Below are 25,924 nucleotides of genomic sequence, written 5' to 3'. Positions count from 1 at the left end.
GCATGCCATGGGGGATATCTCAATTATTACTGCTCAATTTGATTTAGACAAAAACTACGGAGTTCCAATCTGGGTTCAGATGAACTGCCTTGTATCATATAGTGATTTATTTATAATTATTTCTAAACCACTTGTTATTAAAATAATTTCATAATGGTGAATACACACATAAAATATACAATAAAAACCATCAGTAGAAAACCGATCATAATAAAATAACATCAAAGGAAGAACTATACAAGGGTACAGAATCTGGCATTAATTGGGGTGGGGGGAGCATGTGCAAAGAGGCATGTCTTCAAAAGGGGTCTGAACCATATATAGATGGTACTTTGTATATCACAGAGGGAAGGGCATTTCAGAGTACAGACTCAATGGCAGAACATGCCTATTTCTGTGTCACCATCAGATAGTAATTTGCAGGGTGTGGTGCCACGAATTGTGACTCCCTGATGAACTTAGTGATCTAAGGGATCTATACAGGGGATGCTGGTCTTGTACATAGACATCATAACAGTGAGAAGAGTAAAATGGCTTAGCAGCTTGAAACTCCAAATGCAATGTTACAGAATGGCAATATGGTTAGTCACAGCAAAATGGCTACTCAAACCCACATACCTGGATCACCATTTTACACTGAAGTTGCTGCTATGACAGAGATAGAACAGATGGAGGTGATGAACCTAACAGTGGTGACATAAAGAGCAAGGAATGGCACTAGGGAATCCACTGGACTGGCCCTTGACTCCTTTTGGGAGGAAGGACAGGATATAAATCTAATAAATAAATAAATAAAACTAGATGCCTAAGCACACAAGAGAGAATGTTCAAATGCAAACGTAACTGGTTTGTGAGGAAAAGGGTAGCAAGATTTAGGAAATGGAGGGTAAGCAAGGAAAGGAAATGCTGATGGTTTTCTTTTACAAGGAGAGAAAAACAGAAGGAGCACTTTCACAGATTCACTGTGACCCCAGGGTGTGGCCTTGCAGCTGTGTAGCAGAGTTTATTGAATGGCTGGGCTTGTGGATTTATGCCACAGTCTGCCTCTCAAAGTCTGCAGATGGTAGGTTTCCACTTTCATCAGAATTTAAAGCTAGTGGTAGCCTGGGTTCCTTGGAACCCTTCCAGTATTGTTCAAAAGTAGAAAAACTGTCCTTAAGGGAGTGCATGAGACTTGTGTTCCTTTAAGGTACCTGACTAACCTGAGCAAAACAAATAAACTAACAAACAACTGCAGAGAAAGGAAGCAAGGTAATGGGGAACAGCGGAAGCAACAAAGGGATCCAGCTGGACTTGGAGCAATGTGCAGTCATGGAGGAACCGCAGAGACCAAGCAAACAGATTGAACAATGTGGTGTAAGGGGAGGGGAGAGGAGGAGATAGCTAGATACCTGAGACAAAAAGGGATTAGACTGAGGATGAGGCTGGATACAAAAGAGAGAGAGGGAGAGAATTGGGACAAGGTGTCTTAAGTCCATACCATGTTTGGACTTGAGTGACAGGTGTCCCACATAGGAAGCAGAGGCGATTGGGGTTTAATCTTAGGGAATACAAATGGCCATTGATTAAATTAGCAGTGAGACAGTGCTAGTTAGAAGGAAGCCTTTTTTCTGTGCAAGGCTCATGGGGACCAAGTAAAGGGCTCATGCTTGTGTTGACAGTTGGCTAATTATTAGGTGCATAATTCAGTATTAGCATACATGCAGAGTTCTTGCACCTCTCAGTCTCATGAGGATAAGCAATCTACTCTCAATTAGGAAGTTAGTCTATCCTATGGGCTGCTTTCTCTGTGCACTTTCAACAAGTCTGCACAGTCACCTGCTGAGTGAAACTAAAGGAATCACACTTCTGTGGCATGTGCAGACTACCAACTGAAATGAGCACCTCAGTAACTCATTCTTTTATGTGACAAAATTATGTCCCTACTCAAGGGACTATTCGTATGTATTTTTGTGATTGTCACTGAGCATCACAATGGAGAGTTGAACTACCCTGTAGATATGCCCTAAGAAACATATGTTCAAACTGAACATGATCATTAAAGTTTCCTTACTGTTTCCAAACATTTTGTACCTCTTTTGCAGTCATCACATACAAGTTCTCATGGCGAGCATCAAGGACAAGATCCTTCTTGATAGGCTTGTTTTTTTCAACAAGAACACCGGCATATTCCTTTTCAGGATTATCCAAAAACACCTGAAATACATATTAACTACATTATTTTAGCTGTTTTAGTTAATAAAGAACAAAGATTTCTTAGGCTGTAACACATTTAGATTTATGACATTTTTATTTAAAAATAAATCAAAGAAATAATTTGAGATAAAAAAGCACTGTTCTTTCAAAACATTATTGCTCTTTCAAAATCTTGTCCTGTTCAGGCTAAATTATCAGTTTCTATTTGACCAGCACTCTTTGCTATTTTCTTTCATGTGTTATGATGGAAATATGGTCCAGGTTTCAAAATTACAGACAAGATATTACCAAATTAACGTAATCTATTTTCTGGTCCTTTTTCTAATTAAGGATATCTATTAATGCTTTAGACTTTTATTCTAAGTCATATTAGTTTTTCATTTGGTACTGATATTGAGTCATTTGGTCACTGGATCTAGCTTTGCTCATGTGCTCCTTTTCTTTCAAGTGGTCCAATTTGCTCCTTTGCTCTCCTGTTCATCGGAAACCAGAGTTTGATGTTATATCTAACTATGATTTGCACAAATCATTTGCTTGCAAGTCATAATTGGAGACATCAATTGAAGTGGGCTCCCAATTTTAGTTTATAGGCCATATGTACTTTGAACAAATTATAGTTTTGCCATTTTGGACATAACAGTGAACTATGGTTTTCTGAGAACCTGAGAGAATCTGACCATACAAGGAGAGGAGGGAGAGCAATGTTCGGTTGGTATGGCCATTTGTCTATATTGGCTCATAAACATTTTCTATCTCCAAATCTGCACTGTGCAGATTTATTACACTTCCAATAATTTGTTGAGAAGGGAACAAGAAAGATGCTTTAACACAAGGAAGAATTCTTGCAGGCTTTGATTAAGTGAAGATCTCACTCTACTAACTCTACTAAATACCAATTGCAACAAACGGGAAGCATGCTAGGTTTTTGCCAGCCTAATGGGCTTGTGTTTATTTGAATTTCAATACAAATACACAGGTACAGGCTTAAAGTCTTTGAGAAGGACATCTTTGAACATAAAGTTTTATTGATGTTGGACTGAAAGATAAGTTAAGACTATTCACAAATTGTGATCTCAAAGTTTAAAAGTCAAGCAACATCTCTGATAACTTTATGTCTGTAAGCTGATTCATGTTGAGCATAGCTTTTTTATATTTTAAAAAAGGCCACCATGTTTTTTTTAACTTGAAAACATTTAAAACATTTAGGTTACCTTCAGGATTCTGCCATCCGATGTTCCAACAAATGCTACAGTGTGCCCATTCTCTACTGCAAAGGTCACTGCAGTTAAATCAATGCCCTCCTTCTTCAATAAAGGTTCCCTAGTAATTCCCTCTTTGCTTCCCAAAGGGTATGGTAAATGTTCAGAACCACATGGAAATGTTTGGCTTGAATTCTAAGAAATGAAGCAAGAAATAGAAACAAAACATTCAGATGGCTAATTAGGATGCAACTAGGATGAAGTTGAAATTATTTACAATTTTTCAGTTTTGAACCATTTGGACACCCTAACCATGTTTTCAATCAACATTCAAATTACTCCCTAGAGCAGCCTTTCCCAACCGGTGTGCCTCCAGATGTTGTTGGAGCACAACTCCCATCAGCCTCAGCCATTGGCAATGCTGGCTGAGGCTGATGGGAGTTGTGGTCCAACAACATCTGGAGGCACACCGGTTGGGAAAGGCTGCCCTAGAGAGTGCACACTATGTAGTAATTGCCATCTTGGATTACATGTATAGACACGGAAAGCTATATTTATTTTCCTCTTCCCTTCTCTCTCTTTTTTTTTTACAATAATTTTTATTCAAATTTTCATAAAACATACAAAACAAAATCATAAAACATTCAAAGACAAAAAACAAAACAAAACAAAAATTAAACAAAAAAATAAAATGTTGACTTCCCATTTGTCGCAGATCAAATCAGTTATAGGTCTACAATATATAACAATCCTGTCTCTTAAATTATATTATAAAATCACTTTCCTCCAGTAGTTATCTTAATTAATCATCAAATCTCATAAACATTACTTTATTCTTTCCACAAAAAGTCAAAGAGAGGTTTCAATTCTTTAAGAAATATATCTATCAATTTTTCTTCTAATAAACATGTCGATTAATCCATCTCGTTAATAATAATAATAATCTTATTGTCATAACCATAGTCCAAATAAACATATCGATTAATCCATCTCATCAAAATCTGTTAGGTCCAATAATTTCAATAGCCATTATTCCATTATCCCTATTAATTCCATCTTCCATCTTCAATAGTCCTGTTAAGTCCAGTAATTTCAGTGTCCAATCTTCCATTATCAGTATTCCATAATAATCTTGCTGTCATAACCATAGTCATATAATAAGAGTCTGATGGGAATTTCCTCTATCCCAAATATTTTCTTGCCATCAATTCTGAATAAGTTGCTGAAATATTGTTGTAAAGTCATATCTCTGTTCTTTTTTACAAAATGCACTGGCTCATCTCTTGAGAGTTTTTCCATTGTCACATGGCTGCAGTTAATTCCATAGATTTTCTCTATATCAAGCTCCATCACGTCATTCCAGTCCAGAAGATTATCCAAGCCATTGATAACTTTATCTCTAATATCTTCATTAATTTCTTCAGAGATAACGTTAAATTCCAAACAGTAGATTTTATTTCTAATATCCATAAACTCCAGATCTTTTTCCAATTCCACATTTGTTCCAATCTCCAGGGCTTGTATCTTCCCTTTATTTTTTCTTTTCTCATCTCTGATCTCATTCTCCTCTCTCACAGGATCCCCTATTTCTTTAAGCTCCTGCGTCATTTTACTCAGTTCAATTTTCAGCTCCTTACTGCCCTGTCGCAGGGTTTGTTTCGTTATCTCAATCTCATCCATTATTTTCTGAAACATAATTACTTCCAGATTCTCAGCCACTTTCTTGATTGCCATTTTTAAAACCACGAAAACAAAACAAAACAAAAATAAAGAAGAACCACTTCTTACTTCAGCAACAATTGGGTTAATATTCCAGGCTTGATGACATCACAGTATAAACAGAGCAGCCTGCCTTATCTCTCTATGTTCAAGAATACAAAACAAATTTAGTTCCCAGCATCAAAACAGTTAGTGGCGTCGTGAAGAAGCAGATTCGTCAAAATAAAATAGACCAAAAAGAGAATAGTCCCAGACAATATAATGTTCCTCGGAATAGAAATCCCTCTTCTGTTTATATCTTTAGAATGCACTTCCAGGACAGCTTTTTGCAATAGAAACAGAGATAAGCTGTTAATTTCGTGAATAACAGAGAAGAGTTATAGCTCACCCAGAAGTTCTTTAAAGCTGATTCATTTGACAAATCTCTTTTTGCTGCAACAATTTAAACCAAGTAAAAAAAATAATAGAAAGAAGGGTGCTTGCCCGTTAGTCCGTTTTCTCTTTGAAGAAAAGATAAACGTATCGCATTAATCAGATAGAGCTTGTTCGGAAGTCCGTCCGGCATTGCTGGCTGGACCTTTTCTCATAAATTAATGAAATCCAGTCCTCCCAACAAAAACAGGCTTTTGAGGTTGATCTCTACGTTTCTCCCTGCCCGGGAGAAATTTCATCAGTCAAAAAAAAAAATGATCTGACTGATTTATATCTGAATAAGCTTCTTTTGAGGCGGGACCCCGTCTCAAAAGCAGGCACAAGCGAAGTCACCCTTCCCGGAAGTCCATTTTCCTCTTCCCTTCTCCTTGCCCAGCACCACCTAGTGGCCCTGGTGTTCATACAGCTAACGCCACAAAGCCAAATCAGAAATAAAGGCATACCATCATCTAAGTTGGTGTTTATTGTGGGTTGCACTCTGGAACAACCTGATACTGTTGACGACACACTGCCATGAATGCAAACAGCTTTTCTGACTATAAAAAATTACTTACATCAATGACAGCAGCAGGCAATGCCTCTAGAGTATGGAAACTTGGAGGACCATTCATTTCTCCCATGAGAATCTACCCAATACCTGCTATCTTGGATGGCTGTGTATCTGATTGAGTTTGCAGACCCATAGTGATTTTAACTGAAGTAGTAACTGCAAAACATGGCAGCAGAAAGGGTAATAAAATGACATAAAATTATTGTGAACAACTCAATGTTTGTGTGTTTTGAATACTGTTAGCTGAACTGTTCTCCACTATTGGAAATGTATATTTGAAGGGGGGAAAATTTAATTGCAATTATTTCAGTGAGCTCTATTTGAAATAGTTTACTTCTGTGTTGTGCTGTGCCTCTGGCACAGCAACTGGCAGACCATTGTTTTATCCTATTTTAATTCGTTTACTTACAATCATTCCCTTACCCAAGCTGCTTGCAGAGGTATCCCCTGTAAAGGGGTCTCTGGATGGCTGGCTGCACACATACCTATATAAGTGCAAATATTCTGTGGGTTGGATATATGGTACCAATGACACCAAATTCACTCCAAACTGCTGCAAGTGGCTTTAATGTAGTAGTGGGAAATGCTCTGCATCTATATCAGTTTATTTATTTATATTTGTATACCGCCCTATAGCCGAAGCTCTCTGGGCAGTTTACAGTAACTAAAAACATTAAAAACAAATATACAAATTTAAAACAGATCTTTTAAAAACAATTAAAAAAAATTAAAAAACACATGCTAAAATGCCTGGGAGAAGAGGAAAGTCTTGGCCTGGCGCCGAAAAGATAACAGTGATGGTGCCAGGCGCACCTCGCCAGAGACATCATTCCATAATCTGGGGGCCACCACTGAGAAGGCATCCATATCAGTTGTTTGGACTTGAGGATTCTTGGTAAGGAAGCCCTTGCTTGCAGAGGCTGTAGCAGGGAGCTCTCCCGTGCTTGGGTGGAGGCACTATGGATGGTATAGAGAAGGGAAGGCCCTGAACAAAACTGGAAAACTGTTTTTCTCCTTGGTGAATTCCTTCCCCCCCCCATTTTTAAAATGGAAAAATAGGGAATTTGGGAGAACCCTAAAAAAACCCGTTATTAAATATTTTCTCTTTTAAAGTGAGGGAAATGCTTTGAAAGATTGTTTTTTTTAAAAAAACACTGCCATCTTCATAGGAGGAGGATGCGGGGCTTTGTTGCTTGTCAATTGCTGCTAATGTTTTTTCTTTGGTCTATTTTGAAGATACTAGAAGCTAGTTTTGACCTAGCCCCTCTCTTGTGGTCCAATGTTTCACTTCTCCCCTCAAATGAGTATGACACAAACATCCTACTATACAGATTGGCAAACAAGCAACTTATCACCCTGTCTTGCTGGAGGACAAAAAGGTCATGAGGTGGGGCAGAAGCTGTAATAGAACAGTTATAGGGAAAATCTGAAATTTTGGCTGAGAATTGAACTCTAGCCAAGACCCACAAAAGGAAGTGGATTACAACTTGGTACATCTGCAATTTTGGTTGTACAAAACCAAAGCATTTATACTTTTACATTTCATAAATATGCCAAGTAGCACAATTTCATATTCTAACAATTAATTATACATTTTATGTGGTAAAGGCAGTAAAATAGTTTAGGTCTGGTAAGAAAAGAAGCATTGCAAATATTTAAATTTTCCTCCAAATTTCTGCTCTCCCCCTCAACCCCCCTCCCATATATTTTTCCATGGCTTCAAAATTTCCAGAACTGTGATATCTCTACTGTGGTCTGATAAGATTTTATGAGAAGGCTGAGACTGCTGGAGGCAGGGTGGTCATTGTGCATGGTGAACCCAGTCTTGTCTCAGCTTCCTGAAAGCCAGTGATGCCAGTAATTTTTCCCACCCCCACCCCATAGACTATAACTTGTACAGGCAGGAGCACAGTGTCCACATGTAAGCATGGCATCATGCTGTTGACCTTTCAGGAGTACCATCTTGACAGTTGAATACAAAAGGAATAACTGAACTCAAGTTTATGTCATGTTGAAAAGTAAATCAATTTACTTCCTTCATAATTTGTTTATTAGGCCTCTGATCTCCGTGTCAAAAGTTATGCAAACATCTCTTTTAAAGATCAGAACTTTTATTTGAATTGTACTGCTGCTCTTCCATTTTATGCTGAAGAATTCTGTTTTCTTGTAATATGATCTGTTTTTAAATATGTATTCTGTATTTTCTTACATTTGTTTAATTGTGGTGGCCTATGGCTTTGAACAACAAAGATTTCTTCATTTTTCTTCTTCAAAAATCAGATAACAAATGAGCATTAACAAGGAAAATGATAAGTTGCACATCTGAAGCTGTAACTGACTCTCTCCAAAGCACATGCCGAGATGCGTCAGTGCAAGGCAGTGACTTCAATATTGACCTAAACTTTGCACATGTAACACCCCCTTTCTCCAGCATTTCATGTGTAAAGCTGTCCCGCACTGAGTGCTAAGCCCTTGTTACCATGGGAGATTTGTGTTTGCACTAGAGCTCTTATAGAGCTTTAGATCTCATTGCTTTTTCAAAGACATTAGGACTGATCTTTCAATAAATCCCAAAATGAATTTTCTTACAATTGCAAATCACATGAAATTTGACATTTGACTGAACTGCAAAAGCATAATCATGTGTTACTAATTGCTGACATCATGCTGTGCTACTTTTTACTCTGGTTGGCAAGTGGAGAGGGAGGGGAGGAATGACAAGTGTCAGTAGTGGTGTTCACACATTACGTTCAATGTGTCTACAATCTGTGCATATGTGTACCCAAACTGCTGACCTGTACACTTGTACAGTTATTCACATGTAACAGATCATCCATTGCATTGTAATCCCTATATTATCATTATTTAAATTTAAATCTATATCCCACTCATCCTCCTAGAAGAAGCCCAGAGCAGCAAACAAAAATGCTAAAAATATCTTCAAAACATCTTTAGAAGCATCTTAAAAGAATTAAAACATCTTTTAAAAAACCCTTAAAAACATTTCCAACATATGAGAAAATAAAAAGAGCCTGCTGGATCAGGCCAAGGGCCCATCTAGTCTAGCATCCTGCTCTCACAGTGGCCATCCAGTTACCCATGGGAAACCCGCAAGCAGGACCTGAGTGCAAAGAGCACTCTACCCTCCTGCAGTTTCCAGCAACTGGTATTTGGATTCAGACTGAGATAAACTATCTAAAAGACTTGTTGAAAGAGGAAGGTCTTCAATGGGCACTGAAAAGGCAACAGAGATAGCACCTGTCTAATATTTAAGGGGAGGAAATTCCAAAGGGTAAGTGCCACAACATTAATGGTCCACTTCCTATGCTGTGCAAAATGGACCTCCAGATGAGATGATATCTACAGAAGACCCTCACCTGCAGAGGTCAGTGATTTATTGGGTATATAAGGGGTAAAATGATGTTTCAGGTATCATGCTCTCTAGCTGTACAGGACTTTATACATGTGTGGTCACCCAGCCCCCAATCCAAGCACACATTGTAATCTATTCTATTGACTACAATGGAATGCTTCTTTCATGCCTAATTTTGGGGAGGAAACCCTGTGGGCGCATGTGCACCCCAGGGCACTATACTGGTGATTCTTGCTGAAACCTTTTCATTGCTGCTGCAATACTGAAAATTCTTGATTAACAAACTGTCAAAACAAGGAATTCTTGGATTTGGAGTAAATTGGCTAATGTTTTTAGTTTGATCCAGCCATTAAAACGCAAATGATTCTTGTTGCTTTTATATTTAAAAGCTGCTTACAGTAGTAAGTTCTAGTGTGTTCAATGGGGCTACTGCTAAAATGTGACTTTATAGCCAGATAACTAAAAATGTTTAAGTACTCTGTGTCATTCAAGTCTTTTTTGTTGTTTTAAGAATGTTTTCTTAATAATCCTATTTTTCAGAATATTCTGAAAATATTCAAACGATATTTCTGGAAAAAATTAGCTGATGATTAATGGCATAATCATAATCTCAATCAACCTCATAATAAAAGGGAAATCATGCACATAAGATCAAAAAGTTTTATTATTTCTGAATTTATATAAAGTTTGGAAAATCATTTGGATTTTGTTAAACACATGTATTTTCAGAAGCAACCACTAGAATTACAGACCTTTAGATATCATATACTCATATATATTACTTGAAATAATGTAATAATTGTGTGAATGACAGATCCAAATGGTGCAAGTATAAGCATCCTTTTAAAAAAATGTCAGTTACTGTTTTGACCACTCTGTGACCACACTGCACAAAATTCAGTTTTACGAGCAATTCCATTCTTATGTAGCAACGATGTTAACATGGCAGAAAGTGGGGTTGGAAGATGCAATGCTTCCTTCATTATCAAGATCCCTCTGAATTTTCTGGGTCTGATCACTCTAAGCCTATCAGGCCTTTCTCACAGACACAGACATACCCACCCACCCCTGCTATTTACACTAATCCCTGCGAACCCTTCACACAAACCCAAACACATCTTTAGATGCTATGGATAATAACCATTGATACAGACATCTTCCATATTCCTTTTGTCATTGCTAAACCTGACCTGGGACAGCACAGTAAAACACACACAGATATTCTGAGACAGTCAGACCTCCCACTCCATTCCAACACTAGCACCCAACTTCAAAGAATGAATTACAGAAAGAGGGGCAGCACACAACTACTATCTGTGCTTGGACACATCAGGTCTCAGTACACATGCACACAGAGCCAACTTTCTACTCATCGCCTTAGCAGTTTCATCCTACTACTGGGGTCAAACAGCTCCTCCTGCTGCTATCAACCACATGAGGTATGACACAATTTAAAGCCCGTCCCACACCCTGTTCCTTCATTTTCTCCCATACTCATTCTTTGCCTTAAACATTTCTTTGACACTTCTAGGGTTACATAGGATCACATTTTTTCCTCCTTATTGGGAGACAGCTCTATGATCCCAAGTTCTAAATAACTGCAACTGCAGTTCTGGAAACAGCCCTCTCCCTCGCCCTGGAAAAACCGACAGAAACAGATAGTTTAAAACAAAGACTTCCAGCCACTACTGCTGTGGGGCAAAAATTGGGCAGCTGATTTTTAATATCAGGAAAGCAATCTTCTCTTGTTCGCCCCTCCCCAACAAATGCTTTATTTAAATTCAGTTGTTAGAAATATATATATATTTGCTCACATGGATACAGTCAGTATATTGTGGAAAGCACAGGCAGCCTTATTCATGGCTTCAGATCAGTAAGGGAGGAGGCTGAAGGCACCTTGTTTGAACCAATTTCCCTCCTGAACATTGGAGGGCTATCTACTTTTGAGCCAGAAGGGCTCTCCCAAAAGCCTTGCTTGTGCACCCCACTGGTGCTGCCATCCCTCTGGGGCTTAGAAAATCTTAACGGGGGAATTCTACCCTTGTCCAAACTGTCTTTGTTGTCCCAGCAAGTGAATGCAGGAAGGTACTTTGTCACCTGCTGTCTTACACACACAGAAATCAGAAGGGGACAGGCGCCTCCTCCTCTCACCCTCATTTGCTCAAGTTTCTCCTTTACAAAAAGTGTGCAAAGTTAGCCGACATGCCAGAGAAAACAGAGAGGCACAAATTACCTCTCTACACTGAGAGGTTAGGATTGTTAACTGAGTACAGATCACACACAAAACACTGCAGGCAGTCATATGCAGGTACACGTAACTCAGCTACAGCAGTATCGGTGATTGATATTTTACATTTTTTAAGGTTGACTGTTAAAATGAAAATGACCTCAGTCATTCACATGACACATTTGTACATGGGTACAGACTCTTGTACAGTATAGTGTGTGAAGTGCCCTTGTAAAGTCTAGGAATGCAAAAAAGGCAGCATTTTAGGCAGTTATTTAAGAAAAGAATTGCCTAAGTTTCAAATACAAGCCATAAAAATCAGACATAAGCTTGTCATAATTACTCTGACACTTAACATTGTTCTGCCTAAATTATTCTCTCGAGGAATGAGAAAAATGAATCTTTCAATTGTAGCTTTTCCAAAGTAATTAGAAACCCAACTGATAACAAATGCCTTCTTAAAGAAAAAAAAACCAATTTTGTCCTCCCCAACTGCATAAATCAAGGTTTGTTCAGTGGGATCCATAAAGCAAAATCCTATTGCTGATTTCTGCTATGAATTATAGTGATGGAAGTTGGAGACATTACCCAGCTAAAGTGAAGCATTTTTAAATTGGATTTATCTCAACATGAGACATTCAAGCACATGCAAAATCTGTGTAATTCAGATCAATAGGATTTTGATGCTTAATTTTGACTGGATTGTGTCCATTTAAAATTCCTGAATGGGCAAATTTATATTTTGCTTTGAAAGTGAATACTAGGAAGATTACTGTTTTGCCAGTTGAAATATTAATCTTATAATATAATATATTGTGAAATAATATTGCCAGAGAAGAGGAGGATTGCGCATATTATGCAAAAATATATCCGGAGCCAAAAACACAAACAAAACAAAACAAAAACCCTGTGCTGAAATATTTTTTTCTCCAGCCCCTAGATTGCACACTTTTGCTTCACAGACTGAAAATACGAACCACTCAACCACTGGGTGACCGCTCAACTGTTCTGTCCCATAAAAAAATAAAATAAAAAAGGTTTTCATATTACCTGGTGAGATGAAGTGGTACACGGAGGACTTTCTGTTCGAAATGGTTTGTAAAATACATTTCGTGCATCCTTCATATAGCATTGTTCCCTTTTTTCTTCCATTTTTTCATTGATCTGCTCCAAGGAAAACAAACACATGGCAGATTCTACCGAGTTTTTATCTTTGTTGATCCTCCTGAAAAGTGCAATTAGCTTTTTATCCTGTGATGGGACACCATCCTCTTGTCCTGATGATGCTGGAATCTGACCGTGTACAGAGGCATAGGCCGCATTACACTGGTTGTAAGGACCACTTACATCTTTACATTCCAAGTCCATTTCAAAGTAGGAATGATAATGTTCATCTTCCTTGCAGAGTCGCCCAATTAGTGTCCGGTTTTTAAGGGGCTGCTTTTCATGCTGATTGAAAATAAAATATACATATTTTTTGTGTTCAAAGATGTAAAGAAACTGTTGTGTGCCTGAGGAAGTATATAGTGATTTAATAACAGCAGCATCTGCATATAGTTCAAAAATCTCTCTCCCATCCCCATTAAAAAGTTGTCGAGTGCTGACAATGATCCCATTGTCACTTGGCCCATTTCCCTTTCCCACAAACATCATTCGACCTTTTTTCAAAGAGGTAATCAACCCCACTGTGGCTACCTTCTCATCATTGCTTGCAACAAATGATTTCTCTCCACTGCCATTCTCATAGTAAGTTATATTTGAAATGTTCTCGAGCTCCCTAATGGAACAAATGCCCTTAAACAGGCTCCCACAAACCACAATTCTTCTCTCCTGTATGTCCAGCAAAAGGATCTTGACATGATTGTTAGTCCATTTTGCTTCAATGCACTGGCTTTCATCAATGGGAGGTGTGCACATTATGTTATCAAGATGTGGCCCAGTTAATACCTCATCCACCGATGGATAGGGTTTCAATTCCTCTGTGAGTTGATGCAAGGCATTTACTGCTCCTAAATAGACTGTCCCTGTGTCATAGTTTACTGTCAGGTGGCTCAGTTCTGTGTTACTCAGGAACGAATCCCATTTCCTAGGCCTTAATGCACAGGAAACACAGGAGTAGGTCAGAATGCTCAACGTCCAAATCCAAACAGCCATTTCTTTGTGATACCTGAGAAATAAAGACAGAAAAGATATTACATAGAGGTAAAAATCAAAGTTCTTTGTGGAGGCTATAATTTAAAGGAGAGCCTCCCCCCCAATACTGAAAAATATTGAAGGTTTCAATTGTAAATCATTTCATTAGCAAGCCCTGATCACCTGACACATGAACGGATATTCCATGCTACGTAGCTGTCAAGGTTACCACTTTTCACCCACTCAATCCTGCTTTTAGATTTTCTTTCCCATCTGAGATTCTTCTCTTTCAGCTGAGCAACAGACAAAACAAACATTTTGCATGGACCAGAATGAAGCAGGTAAGGACAGGGTCAGGTGGAAGAGAGACGTTGCCTTCGCATTGCAGTGCTTTTGACAGTGATATGCCTCAAAGTAACTGGAGGATTGTTTTAGCAACAGGTTGGGCACTACGGGAGGAACTATTACTGTGTACAGTCATGTTTGGTAATGCCTGGAGAATCATTTAAGGTCAAGTTGTTCTTCTTATGAAAGATGTCAGTAAGATCTTAGTCTTCACTATTAAACAACAGAATTATGAAAACTCCGAGAAGAAACTTCATTTTAACTGATAGCTGGAATATGGACAGGCAGGTGGGTTTTCCCCCTAGGATAAACATTCATCTACATATCCTTTTCCTGTATATTAATGACATGCATAGCATAAAAATGTAGAGCATCTCTTGAATAAAGCTAGGCCTGTCTGGCATACTTTGGAGTTGCTGTATTAGAAATACAAGGCTTTTGTTTACTAAAGAGGTTGTCAAAATTAGAGCAAAGAAACAGCTTGCAAAAAATAAGGCATTTTATTCATATAAGAATTTCTATCCTACCCTCCTAATGTATATGGAGCACTTTGGAGGCCTTATATCAGTTAGAATCACAGCAACATTATACTAAACAATATTTGTTCCATTGGTCCCATAAGTATTAGTTGTGTGCTTGGCACTTTTGTGCTTGCTTCAGGCCCGGTTTTGGCACTGAAGTGATGGTGGTTGCCCTGAGTGATGACCTGTACCAGTAGAGAGACAGGGAAAGTGCAACCCTGTTAATCCCCCTGGATCTCTCATTGGCTTTTTGATACCATATCAGAATATCCTTCTGGAGCTGGTCTGTGGTTTGAGGGTCTAAATCATGGTGAAATGTTGGTTCAATTCCTACTGGCAGAGCCCTTTCCAGAGAATGGCAGTAGGAGATTTCTGCTCACCCCCATGATTATTGTGTTGTCCAGACCTCCATATTTCTCCTCCATGCTTTTTAATATCTATATGAAGCCACTGGAAGAGTTCACTGGGGGATCTGGGGGCACAGTGCCTCAAGGCAGTATTGGGCTGAATGAGGACCAATAAATGGAGGCTGAGACCCAACGAGATTGAGGTCCTGTAGGTAAGTGGTTCCCATGCCTGGCAATTGAATAGATTACCTGTTTTGGATGGGGTTGCACTCCCTCTAACGTAACAGGTGCATAGTCTGGGGTGCTCTTGGATTTATCTTTGATGCTGGAAGCTAAAATGGCATCAATGGTTTGGAATGCTTTTTGCAACTGATAATACTCCAGCTGATCCACCAGCTCCAGCTGTTGCTGGCATAGTTAGCCATGCTCTGGTAACTTGCAGATTAAATTATTACAGATTAAATTACTGTATTAACCAGAGCGGGCTACCCTTGAAAACATTTTGGAACCTGGGGCTGGTGCAGAATGCTGCAGCAAGAGCCTGCACTGACTGCCTAGATGCTATCAAGCCTGCTTCAAAGTTCTAATGCTGACTTATAAGGCCCTAACAATTTCAGACCCTATTACATGAAGGAACATCTTTCCCTGTATCATCCTGTCCACATATTAATATCAGCTGGGGATGCCGCACTTGCTAGTCTGTCCCTGAGTGAGATTTGTACCTTTAAAACTCATGAAGGGGCCTTCTTAGCTGTGGCTCCTCAGATCTGGAACGTCCTTCCTCTTGAAACCTGGCTGGTGCCAACATTGGTTGTTTATTGTTGCTGCTTAAAAACCTAACTCTTTAGCCAGGCTTTTATTGGATGTGGGTACCTAATATATTAGGCCACTAAACTTTGTTGTAAAGAAAAGTAGTTACCTCAATTGATTTTATATTGTTTTAAAGTTTACTGGAATGGTTGTATAGCTAGCTTGACTTATTTGTTGATAATAGCATATTTGATGCACCCTGCCCTGGGATCACTTGTGTGATGAAGGGCAGGTTAAAAATGAAAGAAACTATGCACAATGAGGCACACAGGGTTGCCATAAAAATGGCAGCTCTGTATCTAGTTTTCTCTTGTTCTAACATGGAGTAAAACTTGCTCCCTGTCCAGATGTCACAACATTGTGCATGTTCCTACTAGTGGCTGTCATTTTTGGCAGCAGTTTTCTTATTAGCTGCAGTTCTACCTTTTTTAAAATTTTATTCCCAAACTTTATACCCCACTTTTTGTCTCTACACAAGTTGTTCCAAGTGACTTATCAACAGAAATAAGAAAAAATAAAAACCAATAACTCAGTGATTAAAAGTACAAAGTATTAAGCTAAAAACAGTAGCAAAACCAAAAAATGGCACTTGTATTCAATTCCTTAAGCAGTAACAGAATCAAAAACCTGTTTTTTGTAAAAATAAATAAAAAAATGTTTTCAGTTGCCAGAAAAACACAAATACAGAGGAGAATGACCTAACCTCTTAGGGCAGAGAACCCTACTTAGGTGGTACCATGACAAAGAAAGCCCTCCTGTGCACTGTCAGCAACTTTGCCTCAGAAAACAATAGCATCTACAAGGGTTATGTATGCAACAGCTGATTGACCTTTCAAGCAGCTTCGTGCCAAACTGTGTAGGGCTTTATGGGTAGCACCTGCACCTTCAATTGCACCTGGAAACTAACTGGAAGCCAGTGCAGCTGATACAATAAGGGGCTCACATGATCCCAGCAATTTGCCCCAGTTTGCCCCAGTTGAAGTTTCTGTGTAGCTTTCAAAGGCAGCCTCCACACAGAGCTCAATACAGCAGTCCTATCAAGATGAAGGGGGGACCATTGCCAGGTCTGACAATACTAGCAACAGGTTCAACTGACCTACCAATCAAAGGTGGGGAAAAGCATTTCTGGCTACAGCCAACAACTGAGCATGTAATAATAAGGCTAGGTTGCAGAGTACTCCCCCAAGCTACAAACCTGGTTTTTTAAAGAGAGTTCAAGCCCATCCAGAACAGGCTGAAATACTATCCCTGGACTGGTAAGCCTCCTGACCAATAACCACTCTTCTAGATTTAATTTCTGTTTGTTAACTCTCAACCGGTATATGCTCAAGCACTTTACCCAAAAATAGAGATGCAACTTTTCTGAAATTTTGAAGCCAATGAACTATTTTTTTTTCTGGGGCATTTTCAGTAAAAAAAAATTGAAATCTTAGGAAAAATGGAAAAGTATGCAATACATACATACATACTTAGCACCCTTTACAGATCAAAACTCTTACTTTAGGAACATAAAATGGATAATATATAACTTGGTTTTCCACAAAATAGTCATGCTTGGTATATTAAAAATATAGTTTGCTTCAGACAATAATTACAAATTGAATTAACCTTCTTAAACCTTTTTTAAAAAAATAATTCTTACAAGTGGAGCTACAAGCTGCTGAACTGCCGGGAACCTAGCATTTCTTTGGTTTTGCCTTTTTATAAGAAACAGGCAAAAAAAATAAGAAACCATCAACATTAAAGAAAAACAAAGACAATTATTATATATTCTGAAAATTATTGTCTCCTGCAGTCCTCCACGGGGCAAGGCATTCCAGGCAGGGGGTTGCCAACTCTCGTTGGATATTGTTATCTTTGCAGAGGATCCCTAGTCAAGCCTTACCACCAGCACAATTGTAACTATATCTACTCAGAAGTCTTGTTGAGTTCCATTTGGCTTAGTCCCTTAGTAAGTATATTTAGAATTGCAGCCTTCAAGGACATCCATCTTTTCTCCTGAGTGCTCCCATCTAACACCTCCACAATACTAGGCTCCCTTCTTCCTACAATGACCTTCTGGTGACTGGCCTGGCCTGAGGGCACTTAAACCTTTCTTGCCAGAAGCAAGTAGGCTAGATTAAATGTTCCCTACCTAGGGTGCCTAATTAAGTGAGAAGGAATGATTCCGTCACTTCAGCTGGACCTGGGAACACCCTCTTTTAGAAGATATTTATGTTAATTTCCAATCGGAGAAAAGTTTTTGTTGGAATGGTATGCTCAAAGACTGTGGTTGATGCTTAATGTATCATGCTTAATGACATTACTAGGGCTCAGGCTTTGGGATGCTTCTGACCTGGTAACCCTAGATACCATACATGAAACACTCCTTGGGGAAGGGCTGTAGCTCAGTGGTAGAGTATCTGTCTTGCATGCAGAAGGTCCCATGTTCAATCCTCATTGGCATCTCCAGGTAGGATTTAGAAAGACTCCTGCCTGGAACCCAGAGAGCTGCTGTCAGTCAGTACAGATGATACTAAGCTAGATGGACCATTGGTCTGACTCAGTATAAGGCAGCTTCTTATGTTCTGACCATTCATGAAAAAGCATTATGTATATATTATTTCCTCAGTGACTGAAAAAGGTGATTCAGTGCTCCTCTTCTCCATAGCCCAGGCATGAAGGGTGCTTCAGCCTGCGTTGATTCCTACCACTCTTCCTGGCTAATATAATAAACAGCACCAGCTGTGATAACTAAAGGAAGTGGCTTTCCTCAAACTTCTCACACTGTAGCACTGAACCAGTGCAAGAACCCACCGGGCAGCCATTTATTATAGCTTGCTGGACAACTACCATCTTTTCGCAATCACATGTAGGCAGCAAAATCAGTTTAGCTGCCTTTGACTTTAGAGGTTCTCTACTCTAGGGACACTAATGTCTCAACTTATAACAAGTCTTATTAATTAATTTAAGCATTTCTAAATCGTATTCTCTGCTACCAAAAACCACTGAAGTGATGTACACCCAAGCCTTGTGCCTGTCAAAAATCTTGGTTAAAATTAATTTCATTAAAACAATACACACATTAGCACCCCTGGTCATCTTATAGACCACCCACACCAAATCACAGTTCTTCTTCTCTTTTGATGCCTGCTTTGGTTGTCTTGTTGCCTTTCTGCATCAATAATTACTTGAGACTCAGCTGGTTTTTTACTTAGCTCTAATATACAATCAATAAAGCTGATTAATGAACTCATAAGCAACAGGATACAGTGGAGTATATGCACCTTCAGGAACAACAAATACTCCACCATCTATTACAGAACACTAATTCAACATGCATGCAAGTCTGGCAGATGGTACACAGGCAGCTGTGCTTGTGCCCATATGTAAAACAGAAGAAACAAAGCACTGAAGGTTTGAGGGGCAAGCAGAGGAGGGGGAGGAGACTCGGCTGGGTTGAAATCAGAATAAGTTAGAGAGATGTGCAATGGGATTTCATGAACTTTAATGAATGTGAGGATTCCTGAGCACACATTCTGTAATAGGCCACAGACGTGCCTTTTAATATGATTCCCATTCAAAAGTAAAAATAATGTCAGAAATGACCATCTGCATTTTTAGCTAAAATCTCTAAGTGGGAGAGCTGGCAGAAATCTAGTGTAGATCTGCCTTGAAAAATCTCCATGCATATTTATTTCTAATGTAATTATTTGCATGTGTACTGCTTGGCAGACATCATTTTGAATGATCTTTAGTAAAATGTTACATTGGAACCAGCTCTGTGATGACTGAATTTTAAGAGATTAGTTGTTAGGATTTCTCCAGTGTTTCAAGTGCTTTCACCCACCTCTGCCTTGCATAATGTTTCCTCACTTCCTCACACTTTAAATGATTTTCCCCATTCTGGAGTAGTAGTCTTAAATGTTTATCTAGCAACTGTATAGTCCTAGAAAATACAGATAAAGGCTCTCTCTCTTTTGTAACCTCAGTGGCTTCCAAGACATCCCACTCCTTCAGTGGGGAAAAAAAACACCTAATGATAGGCCTGCGAAGCACAAACTACTATTCTAAGAGGGAAAAATCAGGGAAAGAGTCTGTGATACAGCAATCACATTCTGACCGTTAATCACAGAACCATCTACCACTGACATTACGGAGGAAAGGTTTTGGAAAGCTCAAAGAGTGCTCAAGCCAGACCTAAAAGCTCTAAACCGGCAAAGATAAATGCCAGACCTCCAGGAACAACAATTTAAGACAAGGAAATCTAACCTAGCAGAGCAAGAACACACACACACATTTGTGTGTGTACACACAGCATGAAGTGCTCAAACAAAAAGCATAGAACAGGGATGGGAGGGGGAGAAGGGGAAAGAGAATCTCACAGACTATGCCAAAACAGAAGTCTAAGTTGCCTGGACAGTAAACTGCTTGCTGGAACTGCATGTCTCATCAGTTCTCCTGGCTAATGAGACCAAAAAAATCAATACTCAATCTTCAGGAAAGTTTCAGGCAAGGGAGGGAAGAGTCATATGCCCATGCCCAATGACCATAATGACATTTATAGCCACCCACTAATTCTGCTCCTACCTGGTAGCAGTTGCTACATTTTTATGACCAGATACATAAACAGAGTAAGTGATAGTGCACATAGCTTCCTTTGGGGTCTTAAACCAGGCTGCGGGAGGATAAAAACCTATAAAGGCTCTAAAAAGTTAGGGAGAGTGTCTAGTAAAACAGAGAGAGATCACAGACATAACTACAGACCAGCTGTATTTAGCAAACTCCTTATACTTAGACAAAGGCCTCCTTCTGGACATAACGGACTTGTGAGCTACTTTGACAATGTTTCTGTCTCATTATGCATTTGTTTACTGTAAGCATTTGTCACCCACCTTTCCAAGGTACAAGAAACATAAAAAAGAAAATACTCCACACCAAAAAGCTATACTGAAAGCAAAGTAACAAAGGTGTGGCTAATATCCCCTTCAAAAAGTCCACAGAAACAGGTGATTATGCACTGCAGGAGTAAGATCATTCCACAACCTTGGGACAGAGAATTCCAGGATCCTCTTGCAGGGTTTGACAAGATGATAGGAGCAAGTGTGGAAGACAGTACAAGGAACCTTCAATATTTGCATTTTAGGGATCCACAGAGGTACACCGCCAGCACCACCATCACATGACCACCACCACCATACATATAGTGGTCCCCCCCCAGGTTTATGGGATCCAAGGATTCCTGACTGCTCTGGGGGATTTTCCAGTTGGCATAGTTGGCACATGATTGTTCCAAGATGCCCTCTCTGACACGAGCTGCAGTGCAGTGGTTTTCAGCGGAGCTCCAGGCAATGAAACAAACCAGATGATGGCTGGAATTCAGGAGGCAAGTTTCCTAGCAATTGTGATCAAGCATAGGGGAGAGCCTACTATGTTGAAGAAATCTTATTGGCAAAATGAATGCATGTGCCACTGAGCTGCACTGGTTGTTATTTGCTACTGGGCCCAATTTAAAGTGTTTCTTTTGATGTACAAAGCCATACATGGCTTGAGACCCAAGTATGTGAAGGTCAATCTCTTCTATTCTCTGTTGACCCTGTCTTAAGATCTGTAGGATAAGCCCTGCTTGTAGTTCCATCAACAGTTATAGTCACTGTGTGACAGCACTGAGCAGGGCTTTCTCTGTTATGGATATGGAGCTCCCTCCCACTGGAGATATGGCTGTCCCCCATTGTTAACAGTTTTTTGATGTCAAGTTAAGAAGTATCTTTTCCTTCAGGTCTATGGAGATGGCCAATTTAAATGTTAAGTTTTTCTGCTGCTTGATTATCGTTTCATTATGTCTATTGGTTCAGTTTTGTTATACTTGATGTTAGACTTGCTGTATTGGATTTTAATGTCATGTTGTGTACCCTGAGAACCTCTGGATCGAAGGACGGATGATGACGATGATGATGGTGATGAATACATAAAAAATATGCACTGCAGCCCTCCAGATGTTGGTAGACTGCAACTCTCACCATCCCTACCCACTGGCCAAAGTGACTGAGGCTGATGGGAGTCCAACATCACCTGGAAGGCCACAGATTCTCCACCCTTGTTCTAAATTGTTTCTCTATGTATGACAGTTGTAAAAGATTACTTAGATAAAGTATGAGGTAGGATAACATTATTATCCCTTTGGTGACTTCCTAGCTCACTGTTGGCATTCTTAGCCACAACATCACACAGACTTGTACGATCCACAATTTCATTAATGTCATAGGTGCAGCCTAATTAATGAAAACCTGTGGGAAATTTCAAATCCAGAAAGATTGTACATGTAGTGGGCCAAGGATTGCCTTGCCTCGCCTTCTGCTCCACTGTATGATTAACATGTGAGAAGGATGTATGCACAATGTGCCCAATTTCTATTATCCTCCTCACTTCTTCAAAAAGGGCATCATGGACACATATGAGAGATTCCAAGTTGTCCAATGCCACCCAGTGAATGAGCCTCAGAACATGGGTTTCCCATAGCCAAGCCCAGCATCCTAGTTACTGTATCTTACTGATTTGATAGTTTCAACTTAATCTGGGATTATTTGAAAAAGGACTGGGTAAATTACAGTAAGACATCCTACTGCTTTTAAGAGATGATCAGCTAAGAAGTTTTCAGCAGTGCTGGAATCTTGCTGCACAAAGTTAGGCATGGATAGCATAATTGTCACAGCACAGTTTCCATGCATCTTCAGATGCCATAAGGCATATATTTAAGATGAAATACTGGAAGTGGACCTATGAGATTTGTCGAAAGATGCAGAAGAAACCTCCTTGGGAATCTGACACTAAAACCAAGCTTTGTTATGCTTTGCTCTGATGCCCCAAATCAATCTTTCTTCTCCACCTATATTTAAACTCCCAGTTCCACAGCAGTACAAGTCCAGGGTTGCTCTCAGAAATTTCACAGAACTGTGAACTATAAAGAGTCTTTGACACAGCATCTGATTAGTTATGCAGTCCTTTTCAGCACCAATCTCAAGCTGTGTGCATTCTTTCTTCTTCCCTCCAAAACTATCAAGGCCCCTCACTTGCCCAGGACATCTGTTGGGATTAATTGAATTGCAAAGCACTTTCCCCTAAGAAACCTGTTCCTTTCCTGCCCCCATTCACACCCTGCAGGGGCTGCTGTTACTTATTTAAAATTCAGTTTAAGTTAATTCCTTTTGACAGGAGGAAACCCTTCAAGTTATTTCCAGGGGTTTCTACTACAAAAATGGCAACATTAAGTTACAGAATAAAAATACTTATGAATATGTTATGTAGACACCATAAAAATGACCTATGTTTCAAAGGAGGATACTGGGATGACATCATTTTGCTGGTGTCTCCTCCCTAACAGTAGAAAAAAATGCTCAGCTTTTAAGGATGGTGCAGCAATATCTGCATGCAAACTATTGTAGATGGCATAGTAGTTGCATTGCAAACCCTTTGTAGAAAGCTTCACTGGCACCTTTAGGAATAAATGATACAAACAGCTATATACTAAGCAAACCATTTCCATTGACAAGAAATAGTGAGTTCAGAATAGTTATGAAGATGAGGACGAATGCTGATAAAAGTTAAAGAGGAAAGCACAAAAACAGGACTACAGCTGAATGTCAAAAAGAATAAAGTAATAACAACAGAAGATTTATGTAACTTTAAAGTTGACAATGAGGACATTGAACTTGTCAAGGATTATCAATACCTTGGCACAGTCATTAACCCAAATGGAGACAACAGTCAAGAAATCAGAAGAAGGCTAGGACTGGGGAGGGCAGCTGTGAGAGAACTAGAAAAGGTCCTCAAATGCAAAGATGTATCACTGAACACCAAAGTCAGGATCATTCAGACCATGGTATTCCCGATCTCTATGTATGGATGTGAAAGTTGGACAGTGAAAAAGGCAGATAAGAGAAAAATCAACTCATTTGAAATGTGGTGCTGGAGGAGAGCTTTGCACATACCATGGACTGCGAAAAAGACAAATAATTGGGTGTTAGAACAAATTAAACCAGAACTGTCACTAGAAGCTAAAATGATGAAACTGAGGTTATCATACTTTGGTCACGTCATGAGAAGACATGATTCACTAGAAAACACAATAATGCTGGGAAAATCAGAAGGGAGTAGAAAAAGAGGAAGGTTAAAGAAGAGCTGGATTGATTCCATAAAGGAAGCCACAGACCTGAACGTATAAGATCTGAGCAGGGTGGTTCATGACAGCTGCTCTTGGAGGTGGCTGATTCATACGGTCGCCATAAGTCGTAATCGACTTGAAGGCACATAACAACAACAACATGAAGATGAGGCAATGATTCTCAAAGCAACAAGGTAACAATGCAATTTCTTCTTCTGACTGGGTCAATTTTAAGATCCAATAACATAATTACATGTTTTTAATAAGCAAGTCCAATAACCAAATAGAATTCACAGAACTGAACATAAAGCAGCAGGGAAAATGAAAAAAATGCCTTCAGAGAGCCAAGAGCAACTGGAGCTTCTGAGCTTCAAAAAGTGCCCTAACAAGCATTTTCCAGTTCTAGGAACCAAGATAATCCATAGCTTTTTCTTCCTCAGGTGTGTTACACTAATTCAAAAGAAAACCAGTTTGCTTTTGAGGAATGTGCCTGTCACTGGGTGGGCCTAAATCCCAGATGAATCTTTTCACTGTAGAAATATCTGAAGAAAATGGTCAGGCTACTTTCTTTATGATATCAAATATCAACGTAAGTCATTAAATCCAGTCAGTCTGAATTCATCTGAAAGGGGAGATGTGGGTAACAGAAAGGGGATACTAGATAATCTGAAGACAATTCTGTCTGTGTATAAAAGGGACAATTAGCTTATGAATACACACCCACATAGACACACACACAGAGAGAGGGGGGGTTCCCCTGCTCACACACACAAAAAAGGTAAAACCATAGGTGACCTGATCTAGAGAAACAGCTCTGGGCATATAACATCACTTTCTAGTCCAGGAGCTGAAGGAGTAAATCAAATATTGATCCAAATATCATCCACATGTGGATTTTGTCTGGGTGTTGGATGGACATCCCCATCCCAGCTCAAGGACCAGAATATTTCCAAGTATGCAATTTCACCTACCTACTTATGGAAATAACGTGTCACGTGTATAAAAACGACTTTATTATCAACCACATCTTCCCAGGAGATTAACATTCCATTTTGAAAGAACTCTGAATTTTACGACGTTCCAGAATAGCCATTAATTCACTGTTTTATAAGACAAACATCAGTGCATTACCAACAAATATGGTTTCTGAACTAGTATTTGGAACAGTTATTCCACAAGTGTGTGCACTACATTATCAGTAACTGTAACTAAAAATTAGTCTGTGTCAGAATTGCTTAATACGTTTTTAATAATGTTTTTAACCCTTTTAAAAAGGTTTTTTAAATGTTTTTAACGCTGTTTTGTCTTAAAGTGTTTTGGGATTTGTTTTTGTGATGTTTTAAAGTGTTTTTGGTGCCTTGTTTGCTGTCCTGGGCTCCTGCTGGGAGGAAGGGCGGGATACAAATTAAATAAATATATAAATAAATAATAAAAATTAGTAATGCTTTGCTAATAGGCCTGAACATTTTCTTAGTTGTTTGAATCTGATTAATTTGGGAATTCTAGGGAATCACTGTCTATCTACTATTGCTCTAATACAGCCATTTCTTCAGGACAGATTTTCTGTGCTTTTCAGTGGAAGCAGAATATTCATGTTTTTATTCCTTTGCATGCAAACGATCCAAAATTAACAGGGCAGCCTATCTATGTGTGTGCTCAGCAGAGCACACTCAGGGATCTAGCAATTGTGTTCCATCTACAAAACATTTCTTAGTATTGCCATATAATAGATTTTCAAAATATCATCATGGTAGATACCTAACACATAAAAGTTTGGAGTCAATGGAAAACTAATATTAGTTATTCTGTTTCTGTTATTCACCACCTAGATGGACATTGAAAGTCACCTCTCATCATCTATCAGCTATTATGTGGGCTCCTGAAAGACAAAGCAGGAAGTCTGCTGAAATCAAAGAGTAGCTTCAGAAAGAC

At 39.1% G+C, this 25,924-nt stretch overlaps 1 protein-coding gene across 8 annotated transcripts in view; it reads right to left on the bottom strand.

The window, feature by feature from the left end:
• PLXNB2 (plexin B2) overlaps nt 1-25,924 on the bottom strand; it is a 519,751-nt gene that overhangs the window by 132,385 nt on the left and 361,442 nt on the right. For 7 of the 8 annotated variants that reach the window (XM_061640183.1, XM_061640184.1, XM_061640185.1 and 4 more), the window contains 3 exons: nt 12,747-13,863; nt 3,408-3,590; nt 2,074-2,196 (listed from right to left, as the gene is read on the bottom strand). In XM_061640183.1, coding sequence (XP_061496167.1) covers nt 2,074-2,196; nt 3,408-3,590; nt 12,747-13,850 — 1,410 coding nt within the window. In that variant the 5' untranslated portion in view covers nt 13,851-13,863. The remainder of the gene's footprint in view (nt 1-2,073; nt 2,197-3,407; nt 3,591-12,746; nt 13,864-25,924) is intronic. The other variant, XM_061640190.1, reaches the window with a different exon arrangement.

This window comes from Rhineura floridana, chromosome 8 (assembly GCF_030035675.1).
Source record: "Rhineura floridana isolate rRhiFlo1 chromosome 8, rRhiFlo1.hap2, whole genome shotgun sequence".
NCBI classification, from domain to species: Eukaryota; Metazoa; Chordata; class Lepidosauria; order Squamata; family Rhineuridae; genus Rhineura; species Rhineura floridana.
The sequence above is the reverse complement of the archived record's forward strand: the minus strand, read 5'-3'. Positions and strand labels throughout refer to the sequence as shown.